The sequence below is a fragment of the Ptychodera flava genome, chromosome 1 (genome assembly GCF_041260155.1).
Source record: "Ptychodera flava strain L36383 chromosome 1, AS_Pfla_20210202, whole genome shotgun sequence".
NCBI classification, from domain to species: domain Eukaryota; kingdom Metazoa; phylum Hemichordata; class Enteropneusta; family Ptychoderidae; genus Ptychodera; species Ptychodera flava.
The window spans coordinates 5,504,413-5,525,965 of record NC_091928.1 but is presented as its reverse complement, the minus strand read 5'-3'; the positions used below and the strand labels follow the sequence as shown (position 1 = coordinate 5,525,965).

The window sequence follows — 21,553 nt, the reverse complement described above, 5'->3', positions numbered from 1 at the left end:
GGACGTGGGATTCTGTGCATGTGATGACTGTGATTTTCTATCCATTTGACATCACGATTGCCGAACAATGTCTTATCATGACAAATGTTTCAGAATTAAAGCAATGTGAAAGAACATCTTTCACCCAAAAAACTGAAAGTTACAGTAATTTTTTCGGCTTCAGGCGTAAGCTTATGATTGGCTCAAAACTTTTCAGTCTCAGTCAACACATCGAGAAGGACGTAATTTGACCTCACTCTGCCTGCCATTTGTCAACTCCCGTACATGCACACTACAGATAGTGATTGACATTGCTCCATCGAGGTCCGTCAACTGCAGGACCTTGACTCCTATCTCTTATTCTTTTTGACTACGAAGAGTAAACTGTAATTAACTGTAATTATGACACCAATATTGCACGCATCATTGTAAACACGTTTTTATTAGCCGACTGGCAAATCGTGTACTATCCAGTACGCGCTAACTGAGCACCCATCATGCAAGCTATATTTCGCATATTCGCTACGTTTTAGCACTCTTACTAAGTTCAACGCTCAGTTCTTTTGCCCGGTTTGACGCTTGCTTCGTATTCAACGCTGTTTGTCACTCACTTTGTCAGTTTCCAACGCTCAGTTCGACGCTCACTTTGCCATTTCCAACGCTCAGTTCGACGCTCACTTTGTCATTTTCCATGCCCAGTTTGACGCTCACTTTGTCATTTTCCACGCTCAGTTTGACGCTCACTTTGTCTTTTGCCACGCTCAGTTCGACGCTCACTTTGTCGAATTTGGGACCCTTACATACCTGTTTTTCTCTCATAAATCATCGGGTGGAAAATGGACAAGGGAGCAATGTACTAGCATTTGTGAATTGGGAAATTAAGTAATTCTTTTGCTTGTTTGGTAGTTGCCACTCGACTCTGATTAAGCTAAGAGGTAAAAACGGGAGTAGAATATGTTTCCTTTCCCCAGGCAAAAAATGTTGCAGTAAGAAGGTATACAATGGGAGGAAGAGGCTGGAACAGGGAGTGAGGGGTACTGCATGGTGAGATATAGGAAGAGGAACTTATAATGAGAGGACAATTGAAAACATCTCCCACCCAAATTTTGAATCAGTTAAAAATACTGTACATTTGTAAGAATAATGTAATTACATGACAATGAAAACTGTGTGTTTGGTGGCTGTGTCCCTGTGCTTTCACTTTCCTCAAGCCCACGCTTTTATCCACTTCATACCAAACTTTCTTATCAATATACAGGCCAGCCTTTTGGCATACTTTCCTGACATGATGTGAACAACAGCAGACTAGCAGATACTTGTCGCGTCAGCATTTCACAGCTCAGTTATCAAAGGTGATGCCGAGATCCATAACATTACTGCAAAACTTGAAGAGCCTATAGTTTAAACAGTAACGACACATTTCGCAAAAAGCCGGCAAAGAGGTTCATCCCTTCAAAGATCTTTGTACTTTCCATTATCAAAATTTGACTCAAAAAGTCTGTCAAGTGTGGAACATATCTACTTTGGAAGCATAAAAAAACCGTAATAGGAAAATATTGCTTTTCCCTCCGAGCAATACTGTTCTACAAACACATCCATTTTCTGATACATAACCTAGATCTGCTGTCTACAGATATGGGCCACACCACTCCAAAACAACATACTCTCTTGTAGATAAAAAGAGTAGATATGATGAACACAGCGGCCGCGGTGTCTCTGTCAATGTCTGTCAAATGATCACACCCAAGATATGTATCAACACTCAAGAGAGAAGAAGGCAGACTTGTCCGGTAGTCGTACTCAAGTGTGAAATAGGTTCTCACCTTCATGAATATAAAATACAACAGCTGTATAACATTTGGATGTTTTGACGTTCCTATATCTGATCCTCCAAGTGCCTATACTGTACGGTCACACCATGCATTGAAACAAAACACAATCTTGGCATGGAATTTTGAATGACAAAGACAATGCATATCAAAATTTGGCAAATGAAATATTCCTGTGTATGATTTGAGACAAATTGCCTGTAGTCCCATATAAAGCATCACTCAACTGAAACACTGTTAATGGACTGACATAAAAGGCGATACGTACATCTTATACTGCAGCCATGCCGGCATCAATGGCTGCAGTTCAAGGACTGTTCACTTTTGGAGAGGGGTGGCAAAATATTCTAGTGCCTCTGTCAAAATTACCGAACCCCTATCAGCTCAAAAAATTGAAATAAATAATAATTGCAGAGTTCCCCTTGGAAGATGATAATAATTTCATCACAATTCCTCCCTTGATTTTACCCCTCCCAAAAACAAACAAACCAAAAATCCATCTAAAACAACATCATGTAGTTTTAACCATTGCACTCAACAAATAAAGTTAGTACTGTCTGTAGCTAGTCCAGTAACCCTTCATCAGCATGAATGACACTGGCTGGACAATTGGTATCAGTCACGTGGTTCAGTGATCACATGTAAAACAGCAACACCACAAAACAACAAAACACTGAAAACTCTCTCATGAAAATCCATACATACAGCATTGAGAAGTCTTATTGTTAGAAGTTGAAATCTGACTCTGAGTTTAGTATGAGTATGTGATCTGCTGAAAATGCCCAAGGCAGCAATGCACACAGTACTGCAATTTTACACCCCAACAGACCAAAAATGCCGGTGGTTCACATCAAACATTGAAAGACAAGTTTCATGTCAGTAGAAATTAGGTGTTGGCCAAAGGTAACAACATTTAATAATACACATCCCTCTAGCACTGTAAAAAACCTGATCACTGCATGTATATTGAACCCCCAGTACAAAACTCTGTACCGGGAAGTTTGGTTTCCAAGGTAATGACGTTTACAATCCCTCCAGCAAAATGTAAAGATGTGTACAACAAAAAATCTCTGGTGTCTATTTTATCAATTATTCCTTCAGAATTTGAAACATCTCATAAGTTTTGGGCTATACCGCTACTTACTTCCTTGTTTGCTCTGTGAAAATATATTGTTGTACAGTACAGAACTTTGAAGCTTGATATTACTGATTGCCATGGTAACTATGATTTTTTGAAATAGCTGCTAAATCAAGAAACTGCCTCCGATGCCAGTAAGAATACGTGGGGAATATCTGTTGGGTAAACTTGATGGTCAAAGGTTCAATGCTTTCAGCAGCTAGAGCTGTATTCAATTACTATTCACCCCTATGACAACTATCATTACACGTCTGTGAGCTCTAACCCCAACGGCATAATTTTATGCTGCAGGAAAATATGTTAAGTGCACTGATTGAATTCTGTGAGGTACATGTAACTAGCTCAACAAGGGCAGATTAATACCACAAATATATCAAATTTTCAGATTCCTTTGTAAAAAATGCAATATTCCTTGGAAAAGTGCAATCCCTGATTTGAACTCAGCGGGATAGAAAATTTCATAACTGAAGACAATGTGCTTGTAAAATGTATTACCAGTGTACACATCACATACTGCTTACAGAATGTTTCTAAGAAAGATTGTATCTTTGTTGCCGTATCATCTATTGTAAGTACTAGTAATTTACTCACCACATACTTCAATTACATGTACCTTAAATTTCCATGCTGACTGCCCCTTTAATTGTTTCATCTTTGATCAGAAAAGTTTCATTTATGCTTGTCATATTGTAGATCTAACTTCTTTGCTGGCATACTACGGTAAATAGCCGCCTCTAGATACAGATGCTACTAAATCAGTCTACAAAATACAAGTCATCACTGATGACACAGTACCTGCTCGCACCATTAATTGTGATGCACATGCACACTACAATACAATGACTGTGTGCCAACATTGAATGAAATCTGTTCAGGGATAGTTGAGTTATGGTTCACAAACATGAAAAAATTGCAACAAAATGGCCACCAAGAAACCATATTAGATCATATTGCAAAATAACTTGACATGGCCATATATGCCATAGTACTTTATCTGTGTACCAACATTGAGTGAAATTGGTTCAGGGATAGTTGAGTTATTGTTCAAAAATATGAAAAAAATTGCAATAAAATGGCCACCAGGCGGCCATATTGGATCGTATCACGAAATAAATTGACATGCATATATATGCCATTGTACTTTATCTGTGTACCAACATTGAATGAAATCGGTTCAGGGATAGTTGAGTTATGGTTCAAAAACATGAAAAAATCGCAACCAGCGGCCATAATTGGATCGTATCGCAAAAATAAATTAAACTGCATATATATGCCATTGTACTTTATCTGTGTACCAACATTGAATGAAATCGGTTCAGGGATAGTTGAGTTATGGTTCAAAAACATGAAAAAATCGCAACCAGCGGCCATATTGGATCGTATTGTAAAATAAATTGGCGTGCATATGTATGCCACAGTACTTTATCCTTGCACACAGTTTGAAAAAAATCGGCTCAGGGGTAACAGAGAAAAGGCTCCTGACCAACGGAAGGACGGCCAGACAGACGGACGGAAGAATGGATGGACAGATGGATGGACAGACGGATGGGATCCAATCTATAAGTGCCCGCCGGACTGCATCCGTGGGGACTAAAAATCTCTTCTCGGATTATCCTTGTGATCAAATGAACAGCCACATTTACTTCTGGAAAAATGTTCGCACATACAGTCGCAGAATAATTAATAACAAAACCAAACTCAGAGTACACTCAATTTGATTTCTGTAAAGCAATGCATGAAGCCAAGGTTGTCTGTGATGTTTTTCAAAAAGGTGACCCATTATACAGAGTAATTACTTGATGAATAACAAATCAGTAATGTTGAAAGAGTGCTTGCATGTGATTCCATGAATTTACTGACTAACAAAATCAACAGCTATCAATGAAAAAAAAACGACACAGAAAGAAGTTCACATCAAGTCTCTGGATATATACTTGTGAATGTCACCCAATGAAATGTTTTCCCATCCATAACTCACATGGCTTTCACTTGAATAGATACGATGGATTAGCTCTTCACAAACCATGAAACATTCATTTATCTTTCTGACATTTGAAGCCTCTTACACAAATCTAAAGATGATCATGAAATATAATACTCTACCTACATTTTTTATAAGCACAATCAAGACATGGATGCCATAGTCACATCAATGAAGGTACTGCTTGTAACCATCAACTGTGTCCTTTCAATAAGATTTTCATAATGTATGTGATTTCTGTCCTTTAAAGTGATTTCAAGGGACTTTTCACAGAGTCCCACCTACTACTGTTTGATGACTTCTCATCTATACCTTCGTTCATATGACAGTACTTAAACCTACGGCAAAATTAATCAGCTAATAATACCCACAGGAGAAAAGTATTTTTCTTTCATGGTTTAGTTGACACTGTTTAATAAATACTTGCTTGTACAGATTTTTGTAACCATTGGAGTCTTTGGACCTCACTCAGCAGACATGGCTGACACAGGAAATCCATCGAAATTCAGCAAGACTGAAGTATAGATTTTTACAATACTTTTCAGATCTACTGCGCATTGGGGGAGCTCATTTTGAAGTTCATGGAGTAAATTAACTTTTCACCATCAAATTTCTGCAAAAATTAAAAATTCAATTTCTCCTCTTTGAGTTAACACAGGGGTGGCAGCCATTTTGAGTTTCAAATGTATAAAATATGCATAAATTTCTCTTTTACTAAAATTTGCTTGGTGACCCCTGATGTTTATTCCTGATTTCGAAAAAGAATGGTAACAGTTGCAATTTTTATTGAAGAAAGTTCGAGCAAAAGTTCAAGTCTTTCAATTTCACGATGCATTCTACCTTGACAAACAGCTGACTGTACAGTGGTTTTGTTAAGGGCAGACAGCAGATAAATGTTACAAGGATTCAAATGTCACTTTGCTGGGCTTTGCTTTGATAATCAAGAGCCATAGCACTTATGGCTCACACTAAATGGTACCAGGGTTACAAAAGCATTAATCTTAATACACTTAATTAGCAAAAACACTGGCCTTATCTTCCCATAGACCCTAGGGTTTATGATCTTCCTAAAGGACATAGCGATACATTTCTTTCATGAAGGAGTTGTGTACTCTTTGAACAGCACTGCGCTGTCCTTTGTACAAATACATTGTCTTCATATACAAACACTGATGTTCTTTTACCGTTGTTATTTAAGGTTCTTTTTTTGTACAAATTGGTAGATGTCCTTGTGATTGAATGCCACAATGGGACTTGTTTCTCACAGCATTGGGTCACATATAACCATTAACAGCTCTCGTTGTGAATAAACACGCAATATCCTGTATCTCTCTTTCTGTACCTACATTGTTGTTTTTTCTCTGCATGAATCTTCAAGTAACATTTCCCGTAGTTCTTCTCATATCACTGCAGTTTCAGGTAATGACTCACTGTCATGATTCATGGTCTCAGCTCTACAGGTGTTTTGTTCGAAGCTTTGTTGCCGTTCTCATCATCATCGTTAATGCCATCTTGATGTATCATCATCATCATCATCATCATCATCATCATCACCATCATCATCATCACAATTGTCACCATCACCATTTTGATCCTTATCACCATCCCTATCATCATCATCATCACCGCCACCACTAACATTGTCATTATCATCATCATCATCATAATCATCCATTTTCATCATCACAATAATTGTGACATAACCCAATCACACATCACTAATGACAGCTACTGGTACCATATCCCATACAACATCATTGACTTGAATCCAATGTTTCAGGATATACATTAAATTTTTTGTAGAATACTTTGATCTTTGTTATTAGCGGTACACAAACACACATGCTCACATTCTTTAAGCTAGAATGCGCCTCGAGGACAGTTATTTGGATTCTTAAATTGTTCATACTTTCCTAATCTACCACTTTGGGGGCTCATTCCACAGTTTTTTGAGTACGAAAAATTTTCATTGTTTTAGTTGTTTCGAAAATTGAAAATCTTATTTTCCCCATAGTGTTAAACACAGGGATGGCGACCATTTTGAATTTCAAATATTGGTATATGTCAGTTGGTATTGGTATACGTGTTTCTCTGGTACCAAACTTTGTACTGTGACTACTGATTTTTATTCTTGATTCAGTAAGACAGCAATTGAAAGTTTTATTGAGGAGTTTGTACAAAAGTTTCAGTCTTTCGCTTTTGAGGCGCATACTACCTTAACTATACTGCAGTCGTAATATGAAGGAAAGAATATTGTTTGTCCAAATTTATCACAGCTGGGAAAACTGAGCCGATTGTAATCTGTTTAACAATTCACTATGTTGTGTCATTTGATCTCATCTAACATTCCCAAGACACAATTAGGGATATGCATTTCTAACATCTGTTTTTTTAAAGTTGTCATCCGGTGTCTTAAGAATAGTGCTTGTATTATTTACTGCATCGTAACAACTGAGACTTGAAAAATAATACTTACAGTTCCATCAGATGAGGCAGGTGTTCAAATGCTCTGGCTGGCAGAAAACTGATGTTGTTGGCACTCAGATCTCTGTAATTAGATCAAAATGAGAATTTTCTCAGAAATGTGGATGATTTCAGGTACGATAGATTGAATTGTGCGTCGAAACTTATGTTGAAACACAGTTATTCAACCATTTGCCATTGATTGTGGTGAAAAAAGTATCTTGTATGCAGGTAGTTCTGTTTTCTACAACATTTATTGCAATTTTCTGTGCTAAACAGATGACATTGTAATCACTAATTACACCTTGTTCAGTATCAGAATATAACATCACACTATGCCTCAGCCCATAACCTCCCACAGCTATGTAATCTCAATAAAGTCTGACTGTTGTGTGTTCACTGTCCATTGTGGATGGATTTTGGAAAAAGATCTTTTTAAGATATTCAAGTGTTGATGGGCTCACTATAGCTAAACATGCAGCAGCTCCCTGAGATTGACTACTCAATGCTACAGCATATTTGTGCCATGGCCGTTACCCTTAGCACAAGACTGCAGCTGATGCTATCACACGATTTGATATTATCCCAAATGAAATTATATCGATGCATTTCATTTTCAATTTTCTTTAGATAAATTAGTAGTTTTATAGCATTATTGCTTGCAAATCTTACTAAAAGTGAAAACCATTGAAGCTGGGCCGTGATGTATGATGATGCAATCTCAAGAATCATGGGATTGCAATGGCGGCCACTATGCCGTCAAAAATTTTATTCTCATTATCAAACTGCAGTGATGCATGCCTACCAGTGAGCTGCTCGCGAGTGCCTTCAGCGGCCCACTGCACAAGCTTTAAATGATGTGATCAAATAGTTAAAATGAAAACTATTCATACAATATCAACTATAAGTGCACAGATTTGTGAAGACACAGATTGCAGTCTTTATGATCAGCATGGAACAGAAAATGGTTTTGCATAAAGGAGCATTCAATGTTGTTTTCAGAAAGATAAAAGAGGGCTTTTTACTATTTGGTACGCGGAACAAAACTAGTGTAAAACCTTCATGAAGGAAGGTGTCCATTTTCAGGCTTGTTCTCATATCTACCATAGAGGGCGCACTTCAAGTGGGCACAAGATTACCCTATGACCTTTTTAGGTGAATTCGTCTGCCATTATTTCTTCTGGTCAGTAAAATTATAAAAAACATTTGTGAGCTGAATATAAAGAATACAGTAGTACTCAAGGGTATGTCAACACCAAATAGTACAACTACTGTAACAGTTACATGTTCTGTTATTTCTGTGTCTAACAGTTGCAACTTTGTTGTTTTATTCGGCAAAGCTGCTGCTTTTGAAGCTTTGAAATCAATAAATCTGTATGTTTGAAGCTTTGATCACAGCAAAGAAACCTTATCTAAAACATAAATGCCACTCTACAAAACACAAGATATGGAAGACCCATGAAACTATTTGCTTTCAAACTTTATATCACTTAATTGATACGGTTACATGGTTCCAAACAAAATAGTTATCCTGAACCAGCTGCATATCTTGATAAAAAAGCCAATCACTACCGTACAATTCCACTACAAGTCAAGACATTGCAGTTTTTTCATATGAGAGTTACGGACACACTCTAACATACCAATAACGTACTCTACACTACAATGAAATACGATAATTCAACAGCATGATTTAACTGTAGTCCATAACAAACATTTTGTCTTCTTTTCACGCTGTTTTCAAATTTCTTTAAGTATCGAGGGTTGATGCCCATAAAAGCATTCCATAATCCTTTCAAGGAAGGGAGTTAAAGATGAAATATATGAGGATGATATACACGTATTGTCCCCATAAAAAATTGCTGCTACACGATTATGTTGTATGCTTGTGCATTAAACAAGACAGGAAAGCTTTGAAAGAGAGAAATCCACACTCACTTTTCACTCACCTGATACCAGGCATAAATAATTCCTGGTTTAATACAGTGAGATTTCTGTGTCATAATTTATTGACACAATACATGATAACTTTTTGTCTTTGACTACTCTTTACCTGGATGGTGTTGACTGAATCATTTGTTTTCTGCTGACTATCACAACATGTATCTCTCAAGAGCAAAAATCCACTGATCTATCATCAATGTTCAATAATCATTTATCTTGTGAGGTCAGGCCATCATACTTTGAAAGCCAAGAGTGTAATTCCCATCACATCATGAACTTTTTAAAAATAAAGATGTTTTGTTTTGCGTCTCAGAAATCGCAACTGGGTACTCCACAGCGGGTTCTTGGCTATAAAATACACACTTGAAAAGCTCCCAGGAAATCAAATAGAATATCCCGGAGCAATACCAGGGGGGAATTTAAAACCAGTATCATTTCCTCTCGGAATCAGTATGGAAAAAGTCAGTCCCCAGAGGACTTGGTATATTTATGGCTCTTCCTTCAGACATTTCAATCGCCTAGAAAGCATACCGGATGAGCTATACTTTAGCCATAAGACATACAGCCTCCCAGGAGTATTTCAGTATAGATTATCAGAACTACCACACTGAACCGTGATTTTCAGGTTATTAACTGCACTTTGCATTGCAAAAATTACTAAATCCAGAAATTGGCTGAACTCAAGAATTGACAAGAATACTTGAAAATCAACATAATTTCATGAAATTCTAAAAAAATAACTGTAAGGATTGACATTTAACATATAGGTACCATTTGCAGTATTCATTGTTCTTGTATTGAGAATATGTCACTAACAGAAAATATCGGGATGCACTTCAATAATTTTAGGAATGAAATGCACAACCTTGGTTAGAGACAGGCTGGGGGTATTTACACATCTAGGAGTGTGCTGAGAAATTCACCATTATAATCTTATTAAATCTGCTAATGCAATAAAAAGCAATATTCCTTGAGGTTTTTCTGTTATTGCAATCCACAAATGGAATTATCATGTTCAAACATGTCTCACCAACATGTAAGTGGATACAATAATTATCATGTTTCTAAGTTTTGCACACTGGCAAATTTGGATACCTCATTGAAAGTATGGGAGTTTGGAAACAAGTTCTTTGGTAGAAGTATGCAAAATAAAAGGTGGTAAGTAAGATGGAAAGAGTATTAAGTTGCTCAGCAGAGTGTATGTACAGTATATATATATATATATATATATATAATATATATATAATATATATATATATATATATATATATATATATATATATATATATATATATATATATATATACACACACACACACACACACACACACACACACATACATGCTGATATACCGGGGCATATACCGGTACACACATGTATATACACCAAAGAACAGAACACATCAAGTATATTGGTATTACTCATGTCATGTTTTCTCCTTGTTTTATTGTCATACCGCTCTGCAATCCTGACTCACTGAACCAAACACTGTATTCCCTGACTAGATAGAAATAAGTTTTGATCTGTGTCTGTACGGTATGTGTGTGTATGTGTGTACAAAATGTACGAAATGGGTCTCTATGATTCAATAAAATGTACGAAATAGATCTCTATGATTCAACAAAATGTATGAAATAGATCTCTATGATTCAACAAAATCTTAAATAAGGAGAGTAATGATCATGCATACCCAGAATGCAATGCAATGTCTTGGTTGTTGGACTCCATAGGAGCAGTTGCAATAAGTCTCAGTGAAACAAGCACTGAAAGGAACTGTACATAGCTACTTGAAAGGATGACATTCTTGCGTGTTGAATCCACGGTTGCCAGAGTGAGTGTGACCAAGTTGGCAAATTGTGATATTTTATATAATATACATTTATTCAAGAATCATTCCACATCAGATGACTTGGCAAATTATCAAATTACTCCACACCTAGTTTGATTAAGTAAATTATGTGCTACAGTACACAATAGTGCATATGGAACTGTACTCACTTAATTAAATCCACAACATTTAATACGGAACAAAATTCAGACGCCACATATTTCTCTCAACTGTCACTGTTACAAAGTTTACTGCTGAAGAGACCACAGATATATTCAAAGTCTTAAAATGTTTGTCAAACAGATCACAATTGGACAGTTTTTGAGACGACAGGTCAAAGCATCTCCCCATAGTATATCCCATAATATTGCCAGATACACACAACAGAACCATTGGACACAAAATAACGCTTGAGGCATGAATCCCAACCAACACAAAGATAGACTCAATGTGTGGAGCTGCCTTCACCCCTCCATAGAAGATAAGATTTACCTAGAGTCAACATTGATGGAGATGTAAATGATTTAAACAAGTAATGAACTCTTCTGAAAACTGAACATCCGCATTGGAAAGACAGAAGACAGATTAATAACACTTTAATGGAATAGGTCATCTCTTCATCACAATCAAGCCAACAACAGAAAATCCAGAAAGCAATTTGCATCCTAAAATCTCTGCGGCTTCATTGAATGTTTTCTGCATCTAATGGTATAGAGGCTTGTAACCTCGATTTAGGCTTGAAGCTAAACCAGCAAGCAATATATCTTCCTTTCTGTCACACACGTTTTTATCTGTGAGTAAAATATAGCAAGCATTACGGTATATGCATTCCAAGGTGCCTGGCAGCGTAAACCCTAGGAAACATTTCTCTACAGTCTTTACTGGCGGCTAATATTTTGTGGTACAGCCAATATCTGACTCGGCAATATCATTAAATCAATTCTTTGTGGCATTATCTCTGATGAATACATTAGAACAATAAAATGATAACTTATACGACAACAGAGCTTTGTCAGAGCGTACACAAAAACACCCAGCAGGGTGAGAATGATAGATAAAAAGCCACAAAAATGATTTAAAGCTAGATTTTTTTTGGCAGACAAGTCATGACTTATGGCAAGTTCTATTTTCCTTTTTTGCTTCTTCTTATATTGATCATTTCTTTATTTTCATCAGTGTCTCTCCTTATTTTATTTTCATCAGTGACTCTCCTTATTGCACTATTGGCATTCCAGTATTGCTTCAGGTATCTCATTTTGCAAGTCTAGTGGCAGATTTGCAAGTAGAGAACACAGTTTCCTGTTATACCCTGAGTTCCACTACTTCGAAATTGCCTGTTGGTCACACCGTCCATACTCATGAGATCATGAATTTTCATTAACCATGAACCCATTTTAAAAACATAGGGCCAAAGTCCCTGAAGCTACTATAGACATGGATACAAAATTAAGTATTTCCTTACTGTATGAAATTATCTCACTAAGGTCATCCTACGGACAAGTAAACTAAATATTAAAGCTGTCTGACCAGCGGTTTTGAAAGAACAAGCAACTCAACAGTTGATAGAGCTCTGTTGAGTTATGTAGAGAATAACCTTTTGTGACACATGTATTGATGAAGAAGGTGGATATCTTTGATTAACATTGTAAGTTCTGTTTAATAAGTTGAGACTGTACATACTCAGAGAAAGCACACTGAAGAGACAAAGGTTTGAAACTTAAGAAGTTCAAGGTCATCAAAAGCATTATAAGGAATCATGTTACACTTTCATTGCACTGTTTACACAGATTGCATAATTGCTATAAATAGCACATGAGGAATCTTTATACAGCCCAGCTTTACCATAAAAACCCTATCACTTTGACCACTCTTTTAATTGACCACTCTATTTTTTTCCTCAAAAAGTAATTTTATTTTATCCTTACCAAATCAACCATAAATGGAAATTAGAACTTTCTCTATCTCTATCTCTATCTCTATTGACTATTTTGAGCAATTTCTTTTAGATAACATACAGGGCACAATAAATGACGGTTCAGATATGTCAAAGTTGGGATTCAGGAAAGTTGCCTTTACATGTTTTAATCCTCCAAGATGGTAAGCATTTCACTATGAACTGTCAAAAAAGTTGAACTTTCTGATAATTCTACACTAAAATTATTTTGGCTTTGATGATTTCCTAATTAATTCAATTATTTAAAATCATATTAATTATTTTTTTCTGGGTGAATTGATAGGGTTTATACAGTACAAGAATTACATACAATGTAAGTCAAATTTTGACCAAAAATGACAAAAAAATTCCTTAAAAATACAGATTTGCATATTTCATCACAATTTGAACAAGTCTAAGTTGGGTTACCCCTAGGGACCTGTATACCAAATAACAAAGCTGTCTGACCAGCGGTTATGAAGAAGAAGATTTTTTACCAAAAACACCTTTTTTGGCATTAATTTGCCTATTTTCAACAATATCAAAAATTAAAAAAAATAGTTTCTCAAAATCGTATTTTTCATCTACACAACAAATATCAAATCAGTAAGTACTGCAGTTCTCAAGATATTTGAGTGGACGGACGCCTCACAAACGGACATACATACATACATACATACATACATACATACATACATACATACAGACTGACGACGGACGCCGGACGGATACCCATCCCAATAGCTTCTATAGACTATAGTCTATAGTAGCTAACAAGGAAGGTAAGTTGTTGTGCTTTTACTTAGTATGAGGCAAAAATGTCTGAACACTGAGGGCTACAGAGAAGGTTATTAAAGGTTTGCTGATTTTGACAATTCTGTTCAAAATGCAGGCAAAATCAATAGCAGATATTTCAATATTTTGATTTTTTCTTATACATATCAGTATGTCATGAAAATGTTCCCATTATCAACAGATGTGAATGTCAATATAGGAAACATATCAGTGCATGTATGGTGTGTTTTCAGCCGATGAAATACTGTACCATTGTACCTATTTACAGTAACAACACATTCAATGTTTACCGGTTTGTACAAAATTAAAAAAAAAAATTGCTTCCCTCCTCTTGCATGGCCAAGGAAATGCCAGGAAGAAAGTTTTCTGACCCTAGCTGGAAGTTTGGCAATTTTTTTATCTTTAAAGTTCTACATTGAACAAACGCTCTTAAAGTACTTTTCCTCATGACTGCAGTCAATATCTGCCAGAAAATTAAACACACTGATGTGCATCAGCAAAGTTCAATGCGGCAAGGTGATTACATTTTGTCTACTCAGAGAACTTGATGTCGATTTGGGAATTAGGTCCACGAAGGTTGCTTCCGAGCCACGTCAATTAAGACTCACTCAAGTACAAAACAAAATCAGAATTCGCTCTCAACTATGATGCCGGTCCCTATCAATTTCTAATCCATTCTTTTCATCAACTTGGTGTCATGCCATACCATCCTAACACCGGTATGAATCAGCCATGACGTCTCCGGGGAGCTGGCTACAGTGCAATTTCAATTGCATACAAACATATGGGATTCAATGTCATTAACACAGAAGTCAAGTACCCTTGACTCACATCTTTGAATACCCATTATTCAATATTTCATGATAGCATCATTTGCTGACACAATTCATCCAATATTTGAAGAGATAGAATGCAGTGCAACATACATGTAATATCCTGGGAGGGATTTCATACTGATGTTATGCATATTTAATACTGTCTGTAACATTATTTTCTCTGCTTTTCTTTCCTTCATTGATGAAAAAAGATAGGAATTTTCATTTTCCTTTTTTTATTGCCTCATTTTTTCAATTTCTCTGACTTGCCCTGTCAGGATCCCAGATGTACATCATACCAAGTCATATATCCCTACTGGAAAACCCAAATTAATATTTATTCATGTGATAACATTCCCGTCACAAAGCAATGGATTCTCAACTTTTGTATTTTCCTCTGTGCATACATGTACCAACAACCTCCTCGTCGCGTTGTGAAGTTAAGATCACATCTTGACTTTGCAAAAATGTGTTTTGATTGGTTAATTTGAGTACCTACCAGTTTTTGATTGGTTAATTTGAGTGTGCCTACCAGTTTTTGATTGGTTCATTTGAGTATGCATACCAGTTTTTGATTGGTTCATTTGAGTATGCATACCAGTTTTTGATTGGTTCATTTGAGTATGCATACCAGTTTTTGATTGGTTCATTTGAGTATGCATACCAGTTTTTGATTGGTTCATTTGAGTGTGCATACCAGTTTTTGATTGGTTCATTTTAGTTGCATACCAGTTTTTGATTGGTTCATTTGAGTGTGCATACCAGTTTTTGATTGGTTAATTTGAGTATGCATACCAGTTTTTGATTGGTTCATTTGAGTATGCATACCAGTTTTTGATTGGTTCATTTGAGTGTGCATACCAGTTTTTGATTGGTTCATTTGAGTATGCATACCAGTTTTTGATTGGTTCATTTGAGTATGCATACCAGTTTTTGATTTGTCCTGATATCTTGTTTGCAATATTGTAATACAGCATGGCTTTTACACTCACTAAACCGGAATGCCCAGGAAGTTGTGAAAGTACAACATGCTGTTTTTACAATATTTCAATACAAAAGTACTGTATAAGCATAATGATACGTTTATATCAGATACAGTGCTACAAGTTGCAAGTTCCAATGCAATCGAGAATTTGCCAAAATTAATTTGCACTGCAAGTCTTCACTCATTTCTAACAATATTAGCAACAACTTTCTCATCTGAATGGCTTTGACGGAAGAGAAAGTCACAATGTATTACTTGAATCAAAATATTTTACAGCTGAACTCATAAATTCATATCAAACAAATGTAGACAAGCTTTCTACATCCTAGGACCATATTTTAGCACAGTGTGAATTTTGCTGTGGGCTGTTGGAGTCACTTGAATTATCGTTTAATTTTGTAGTTGTGCCCTGCGGCAACTTTTGCCTTGCACAAATGTGTCATCTATTTCAAATGCCAGAACTTTATGTTGTCATTCAGATTCATGAATTACTGCATTTTATGACAAAACGAGTTGGATTTTTATTGAACGGCAAATTTAATATCAGGACAACATTATCATTTACGGGAATATATGGAGCCGTGTTCTAAGTGCTGGGTATAATGCTTTTACACCCTACCGCTGGGAAGTCTTCGTAACTTTATCATTTCACAAAAAGTCAAACTGATCATTAAATGGACGCCACATATTTTATTATGGGATACATTAACACCTTACTCATTAATTGCTTACATGATCAATTTCATAGAGCAATATCTTTTATGACAATTTGAAGTGTAATAAAAGTAATCTGAGAGAGCTGAAATTTTGACAATTAAATTTTGATGTACATCTTCAAAATCCCATCCTGCTGCCAGCTACTTTGTAACGGCATATTTAATACCAGTATACACTTTCATTTAAGGTAGTGTGCGCCTCGAAAGCGAAAGACTTAAACTTTTGCTCAAACTTACACTTTCCTCAATGAAACTTTTAATCATTCTCTTACCAAAGCATGAATAAAATCAGGGGTCACTGTGCAAAATTAGGTACTACAGAGACAAATTACATATAAGCTTTCCCGATATTTGAAATTCAAAATGGACGCCATCCTTGTGTTAACTCTATGGGAAAAATTTAATTTTCAATTTTCAAAAAACTTAGAGGATGAAAAGTAATCTTACACCAAGAGCTTTAAAATGAGCCCCTACAAACGGTAGACAAGAAGGCCAGAGTATTTGTCTTCAAGGCACATTCTGCCTTTAGCTAAAAGAATCAGTTTAACATCTACTCTGACACTGGATCCCAAAGAGAACTTTGTGAGGTTCAAGAAATGAATGCAGTCTTTTACTGCAGGTGAGATATTTCATCATCCCTGAATAACTACCCTTACTGTTTTTAGTGAGACATGTTCTTGTTTAATTCAAAACTTGTACATGTAATTGGAAAAGATGGGACACAATAAACACTTTAAATTAATGTGTGTATACCACGGTATCACTTTCATTTGTAACTTCAAAAACTTGATGTGACTGATCATGATTTGAAGTCCAACACTGTATACCAGTTTGTAACAAATATTCACACATAGATATCTGGAGGAATTTGTACAATTGAGATCCATTCCTCCAGTATGTATACTGCGTTGTAAAGGGCAGAAGTGTAATAACAACGGTGGGAACAAATAAACCTGCCCTTGAAATACAACTGTACAGTACTTTTATACAGCTACCAGGTGTTAAGAAAGAACAGCCATTGTGATTGCACAGTGTCCACAAGAACAGAGGATGTGTATCCTACAATTCACAATAAATCCTTCCGTTTCAGTGATAGCCTATTCTTTTCTTCACCTGAGCTGCAAAATGTTTTCACAGAGACACAATAATGAAGCTGTTGTGGATTGGTACTAGTTTTAGATAGCAGTCCCTTTGTCATTGAACCCTATGTGGGTGCCATTTGCTGATCACTGAACAATTCTTGACAACAATAACATCAAAGTGATTCCTCGAGCATATCTTTTTAATATCTGTTCACAAAGCTAAGAAAGGAACTTTATTAGATTAACATGCTGTACAAAATAAAGCTTCATGCCACGCAGTGGGAATATTAGAGATGTTTTGCGATGCAACCGTTAGTTTCATAGCTATATTTAGTGCGGCAGACAGCGTTGGCCTTTAGAAAACATTCCAGGCTTAATAAAGTGAGCGCTGTTGAAGATGCAATCAACCTGGCTATTCATACAGGGCTAACACTGGGACAACTGATCCAATGATAGCTGGATGAGATTTAATGGTTACAAACACCATATTATAAAGTAGACTGTCAGCAACTAACTCCTCTTCGTGTCAATTTCCCAATGGGCAACTGGAAAATAATCTCCTCATTCCCAATCACCCTTCCCTATCTTTATCTCACCCTCCTTCCTGCACTTTTCCAACACTTTCATATCCTTGTCTCTTTCCTCCCTCCATTCCATCCTTCAATCCTACTTCCTTTGCTTTTATCCCTCCCATCAGTCTCCCCCTGTCTCCTAGCTCATCCTCTAATCCTTGCATATTGCTAAGCCCATGTACCGGTACATTTAACATACCCGTATAAAACTGAGAATATAGTTTTCTACATTGTACCACTGATATGGCCACTGCATGTAGAGTTGTCAAGAACCTTTAAGCAGTTTTGGTATGTTATCATATACCTAGATTCACGTACCCATGTAAACCTATGGGAAAAGGCGCTCTTACAGGTGTGTAATAAGTTGCCGTATCACGCCCAGGCACACTTTGCCCAAATAAGGTAGTGTGTGCGCTTTTTCCAACTTTTTCGTTGTCGTTGCTACGCTCGCTGCTATCCATGACATTCCATTCGAAAGCACGTCAGCGCGAGATTCGAACCCGTTTCTTTGCGCTTCGCTCGTAGTTTTGAAGCAAATTGTTGACAGTTCGAATCTTATTCCGATCAAAATTGGTTTAAAACAAGTGCTTGATAGTCTCCTCTCAATGTTTTGCTGAGAAAGTGTATTTTAACGAGCAGGATCAACTACTCATATCACGGTGACATTGGCGTTCGCATAGAACAAGCTCGTGACGCGTTCCACAACAGAACAAATGACAACATCGTACATATTAATCCGCAAAGTTGCGTGGCTCATGTTTTTGTTTATTTACGCCCATAACTTTAACAAAATTTTATTGATAAATACTGAAACATATCACAACCGTTCAATAAGGTATATGATAAAACCTTTACGGCCCAGATACGGGTTTTGCGGACCTCGGTCGTACGGCATACGGGCCCTCGCATGCTCGGGCCCTTCCGCCGTACAACCTCGGTCCGCAAAACCCGTATCAGGGCCGTAAAGATTAATACTACTCAAAACTTAGTGTTCAAGTTTTTTTAGTTTCATATCAAAACTACAGAAAGGTTCTCGAATATAAGGCCAGTAACTATAACATTTTTTGTTTTGTGTCAACCATGAGCTCTTGTTTCATTCCTCAAAGTGTGTTGAAACATACTATTGAGTTGGTGGAGACAATGTCTGTACATGTAAAATATACTGGTATTGTCCATGCTATGATTCTAGTCGACCAGATTTCACTTGCAAAGAAAAATATTTCTGTCTCTACAAATGCACAGGTTGAGTTGATAAGCTGAATACTTTGTATCTCAAAATGCCTTATGGAGTAGAAAAGGAAACTGTAATTGATATATCAAACAAAACTGTGGAAAAATCATACAGCTACTGGCCCATTAAAGGTGAAAAATGGTCAGAAATGATGAAAGCACACTTCAGGAAGCAATGCTGGTTGGAATTTGAGGCACAAAGCTGGTAGGTATCTCAGGCACTAGTTGGTAAACATGAGCCATATCCTGATCAAAAAACATGAAAGTACAAGAGTACTCGGAATCTGTGTGTAATTGAGAGCCGGAAATGATCCACAAGTTCCCAGCTGATGGTCCTGGCATTCCATTTCAATTAAAGCAAAATGTAACAGCTGATGGGGACAAAATTTCCTATTTTGAATCAAGACTGCACACAGAGCCTTGATAATCGGCAGACAGGTCGATATGGGTTTCATTACGGGTAGTTCAAATAGGTGACAGATGAAACGAAAATTGTGATTTGATACATGTGATCCCGATGGGATGTCATTCACAGAGGAACTGACTAACTGTCCCTGACAGCTTGAAGTAAAATCTGCAATATGAGTACAGCTTCTGAGTCCAAAATCAGTTGCCGATAAAATACCGGCAAAATATGGCGTGTGCTAAGGGTAATTTACTACAGTGTAACTAGTTTTTTAAACCACCAGATTTGCAGGATTATGGTCAGCAATAATGTCAAGGCCTTTCATCTCGTTTAATAATGGAACTCTGCTAGACATAAATGTTTCATAATATTTAAAAGTGAATTTTGTTTTATTTTTGTCTTCATTTCGGCAGAAAACATGTCATTCACAGCATTGCCTAGACTTTGAAGTTGCCGTGCCTTGCCAGATTGAATTCAATTTGGGTCATACAGCATTGTCAGACACCAGCAATCATACGTTTCTATGTTAAAAATGAATATTCATAATTTCAGCACACACTGCGTAAAGGTGTCTGACGTATCGGTAAGACTTAACCTGTTCACCCCAATTCTCTGTAAACAGGTCCACACTCACCATTGATAACAATGGGTTTGGACCAAACCATGGTGGTGAAAGGGTTAAAAACCATGAATTATTCAAACTAAGTCACACCATTGAACAAAACATTTGATGAATTATTTGAAAGATACTGAGTCACAATGCATCTGAAAATTATGCATAGAGACATCACATTAATTACTTTCCTACATCTAGGAATGACAAATATGAACCTGAGCACAAAACAAGGATATCATGTCTTAATATGCAGCAGATGCACAGGACATGATGTCCTATGGTATAAGTAGTTAAAGCATTGATTAAATATCTCACACAAGTAATTTCTTGATCAAACTTTCCATTCAAAACAAAAATATTAAGGTGTCCAGTACGTACAATAGTTACACAATCTATAATTGCATGTCTTAAAATCATTTCTTGACAGAACATTTCCAAACCAAAACGACAAAAATGTTTTGTTTCTTATGACGCTGTGTCTCTCAAAGATTTGTAAACCTGTGAAAAGTGAACAAAGAGATCTGTCACCAGGAATCATAGGTGTTCCAACATTAGCAAAATTGGAATGTTTTTGCCTCATTTTCAGTGAGTTTCACAACAAAGATACCAGCAATGAGAGCGCACTCTGCCTGAAAGATAAATTTGTAATATAGTGAAATACAGTGAAAGTGCTGTACATACATCAAAACTGTCAGGACACTCCACATAATATTTTCATTACGTAGAGAAACACATTAAAAGTCACCAGTACACATGGAAGTACCATATTACTGATGAAAAAAAAATTGTTTCTCATTTGAAATGAAACTCACACTAAAAGTTTCGCTCACTGAAAATTTTCATGATTGAAGTGGAATTCTACATTGTCTAAAATCTATTCTCACAGCTTTCAGACTGTCCTGCAGTGTAACACATGAAGACTATTTTGAGACAATTTCTATGACATACCGTAATTCAAACATTTTTGCTGTTATTGTCAATTTTCAAATTATCATCCATGCGATTTCTATCACTTTTTAAAGATGGAGGAATTTATGTCGCAAAATTCATCTCTTCACTGTCAGCAATTTTGCATTTCCTAATGGTATTATTTTTGAGAATTGAAGCTACATTTAGCTTGAAATTTCACAACCAAAGCATATTCAACATAAATGTTTATTCTTTGTTCAGTGAAAGCTCGCAACCGACCCGGTTACAAAAAAGTTGAAATATGACCTTTGCTGTACGACACAGTTGCAGG

At 36.5% G+C, this 21,553-nt stretch overlaps 1 protein-coding gene across 1 annotated transcript in view; it reads right to left on the bottom strand.

Annotated features, from left to right (window-relative positions):
* Window positions 1-21,553, bottom strand: part of LOC139123494 (leucine-rich repeat-containing G-protein coupled receptor 5-like) — a 175,244-nt gene that overhangs the window by 85,435 nt on the left and 68,256 nt on the right. Inside the window, exon 2 of the mRNA XM_070689686.1 lies at window positions 7,404-7,475. Coding sequence (XP_070545787.1) covers window positions 7,404-7,475 — 72 coding nt within the window. The remainder of the gene's footprint in view (window positions 1-7,403; window positions 7,476-21,553) is intronic.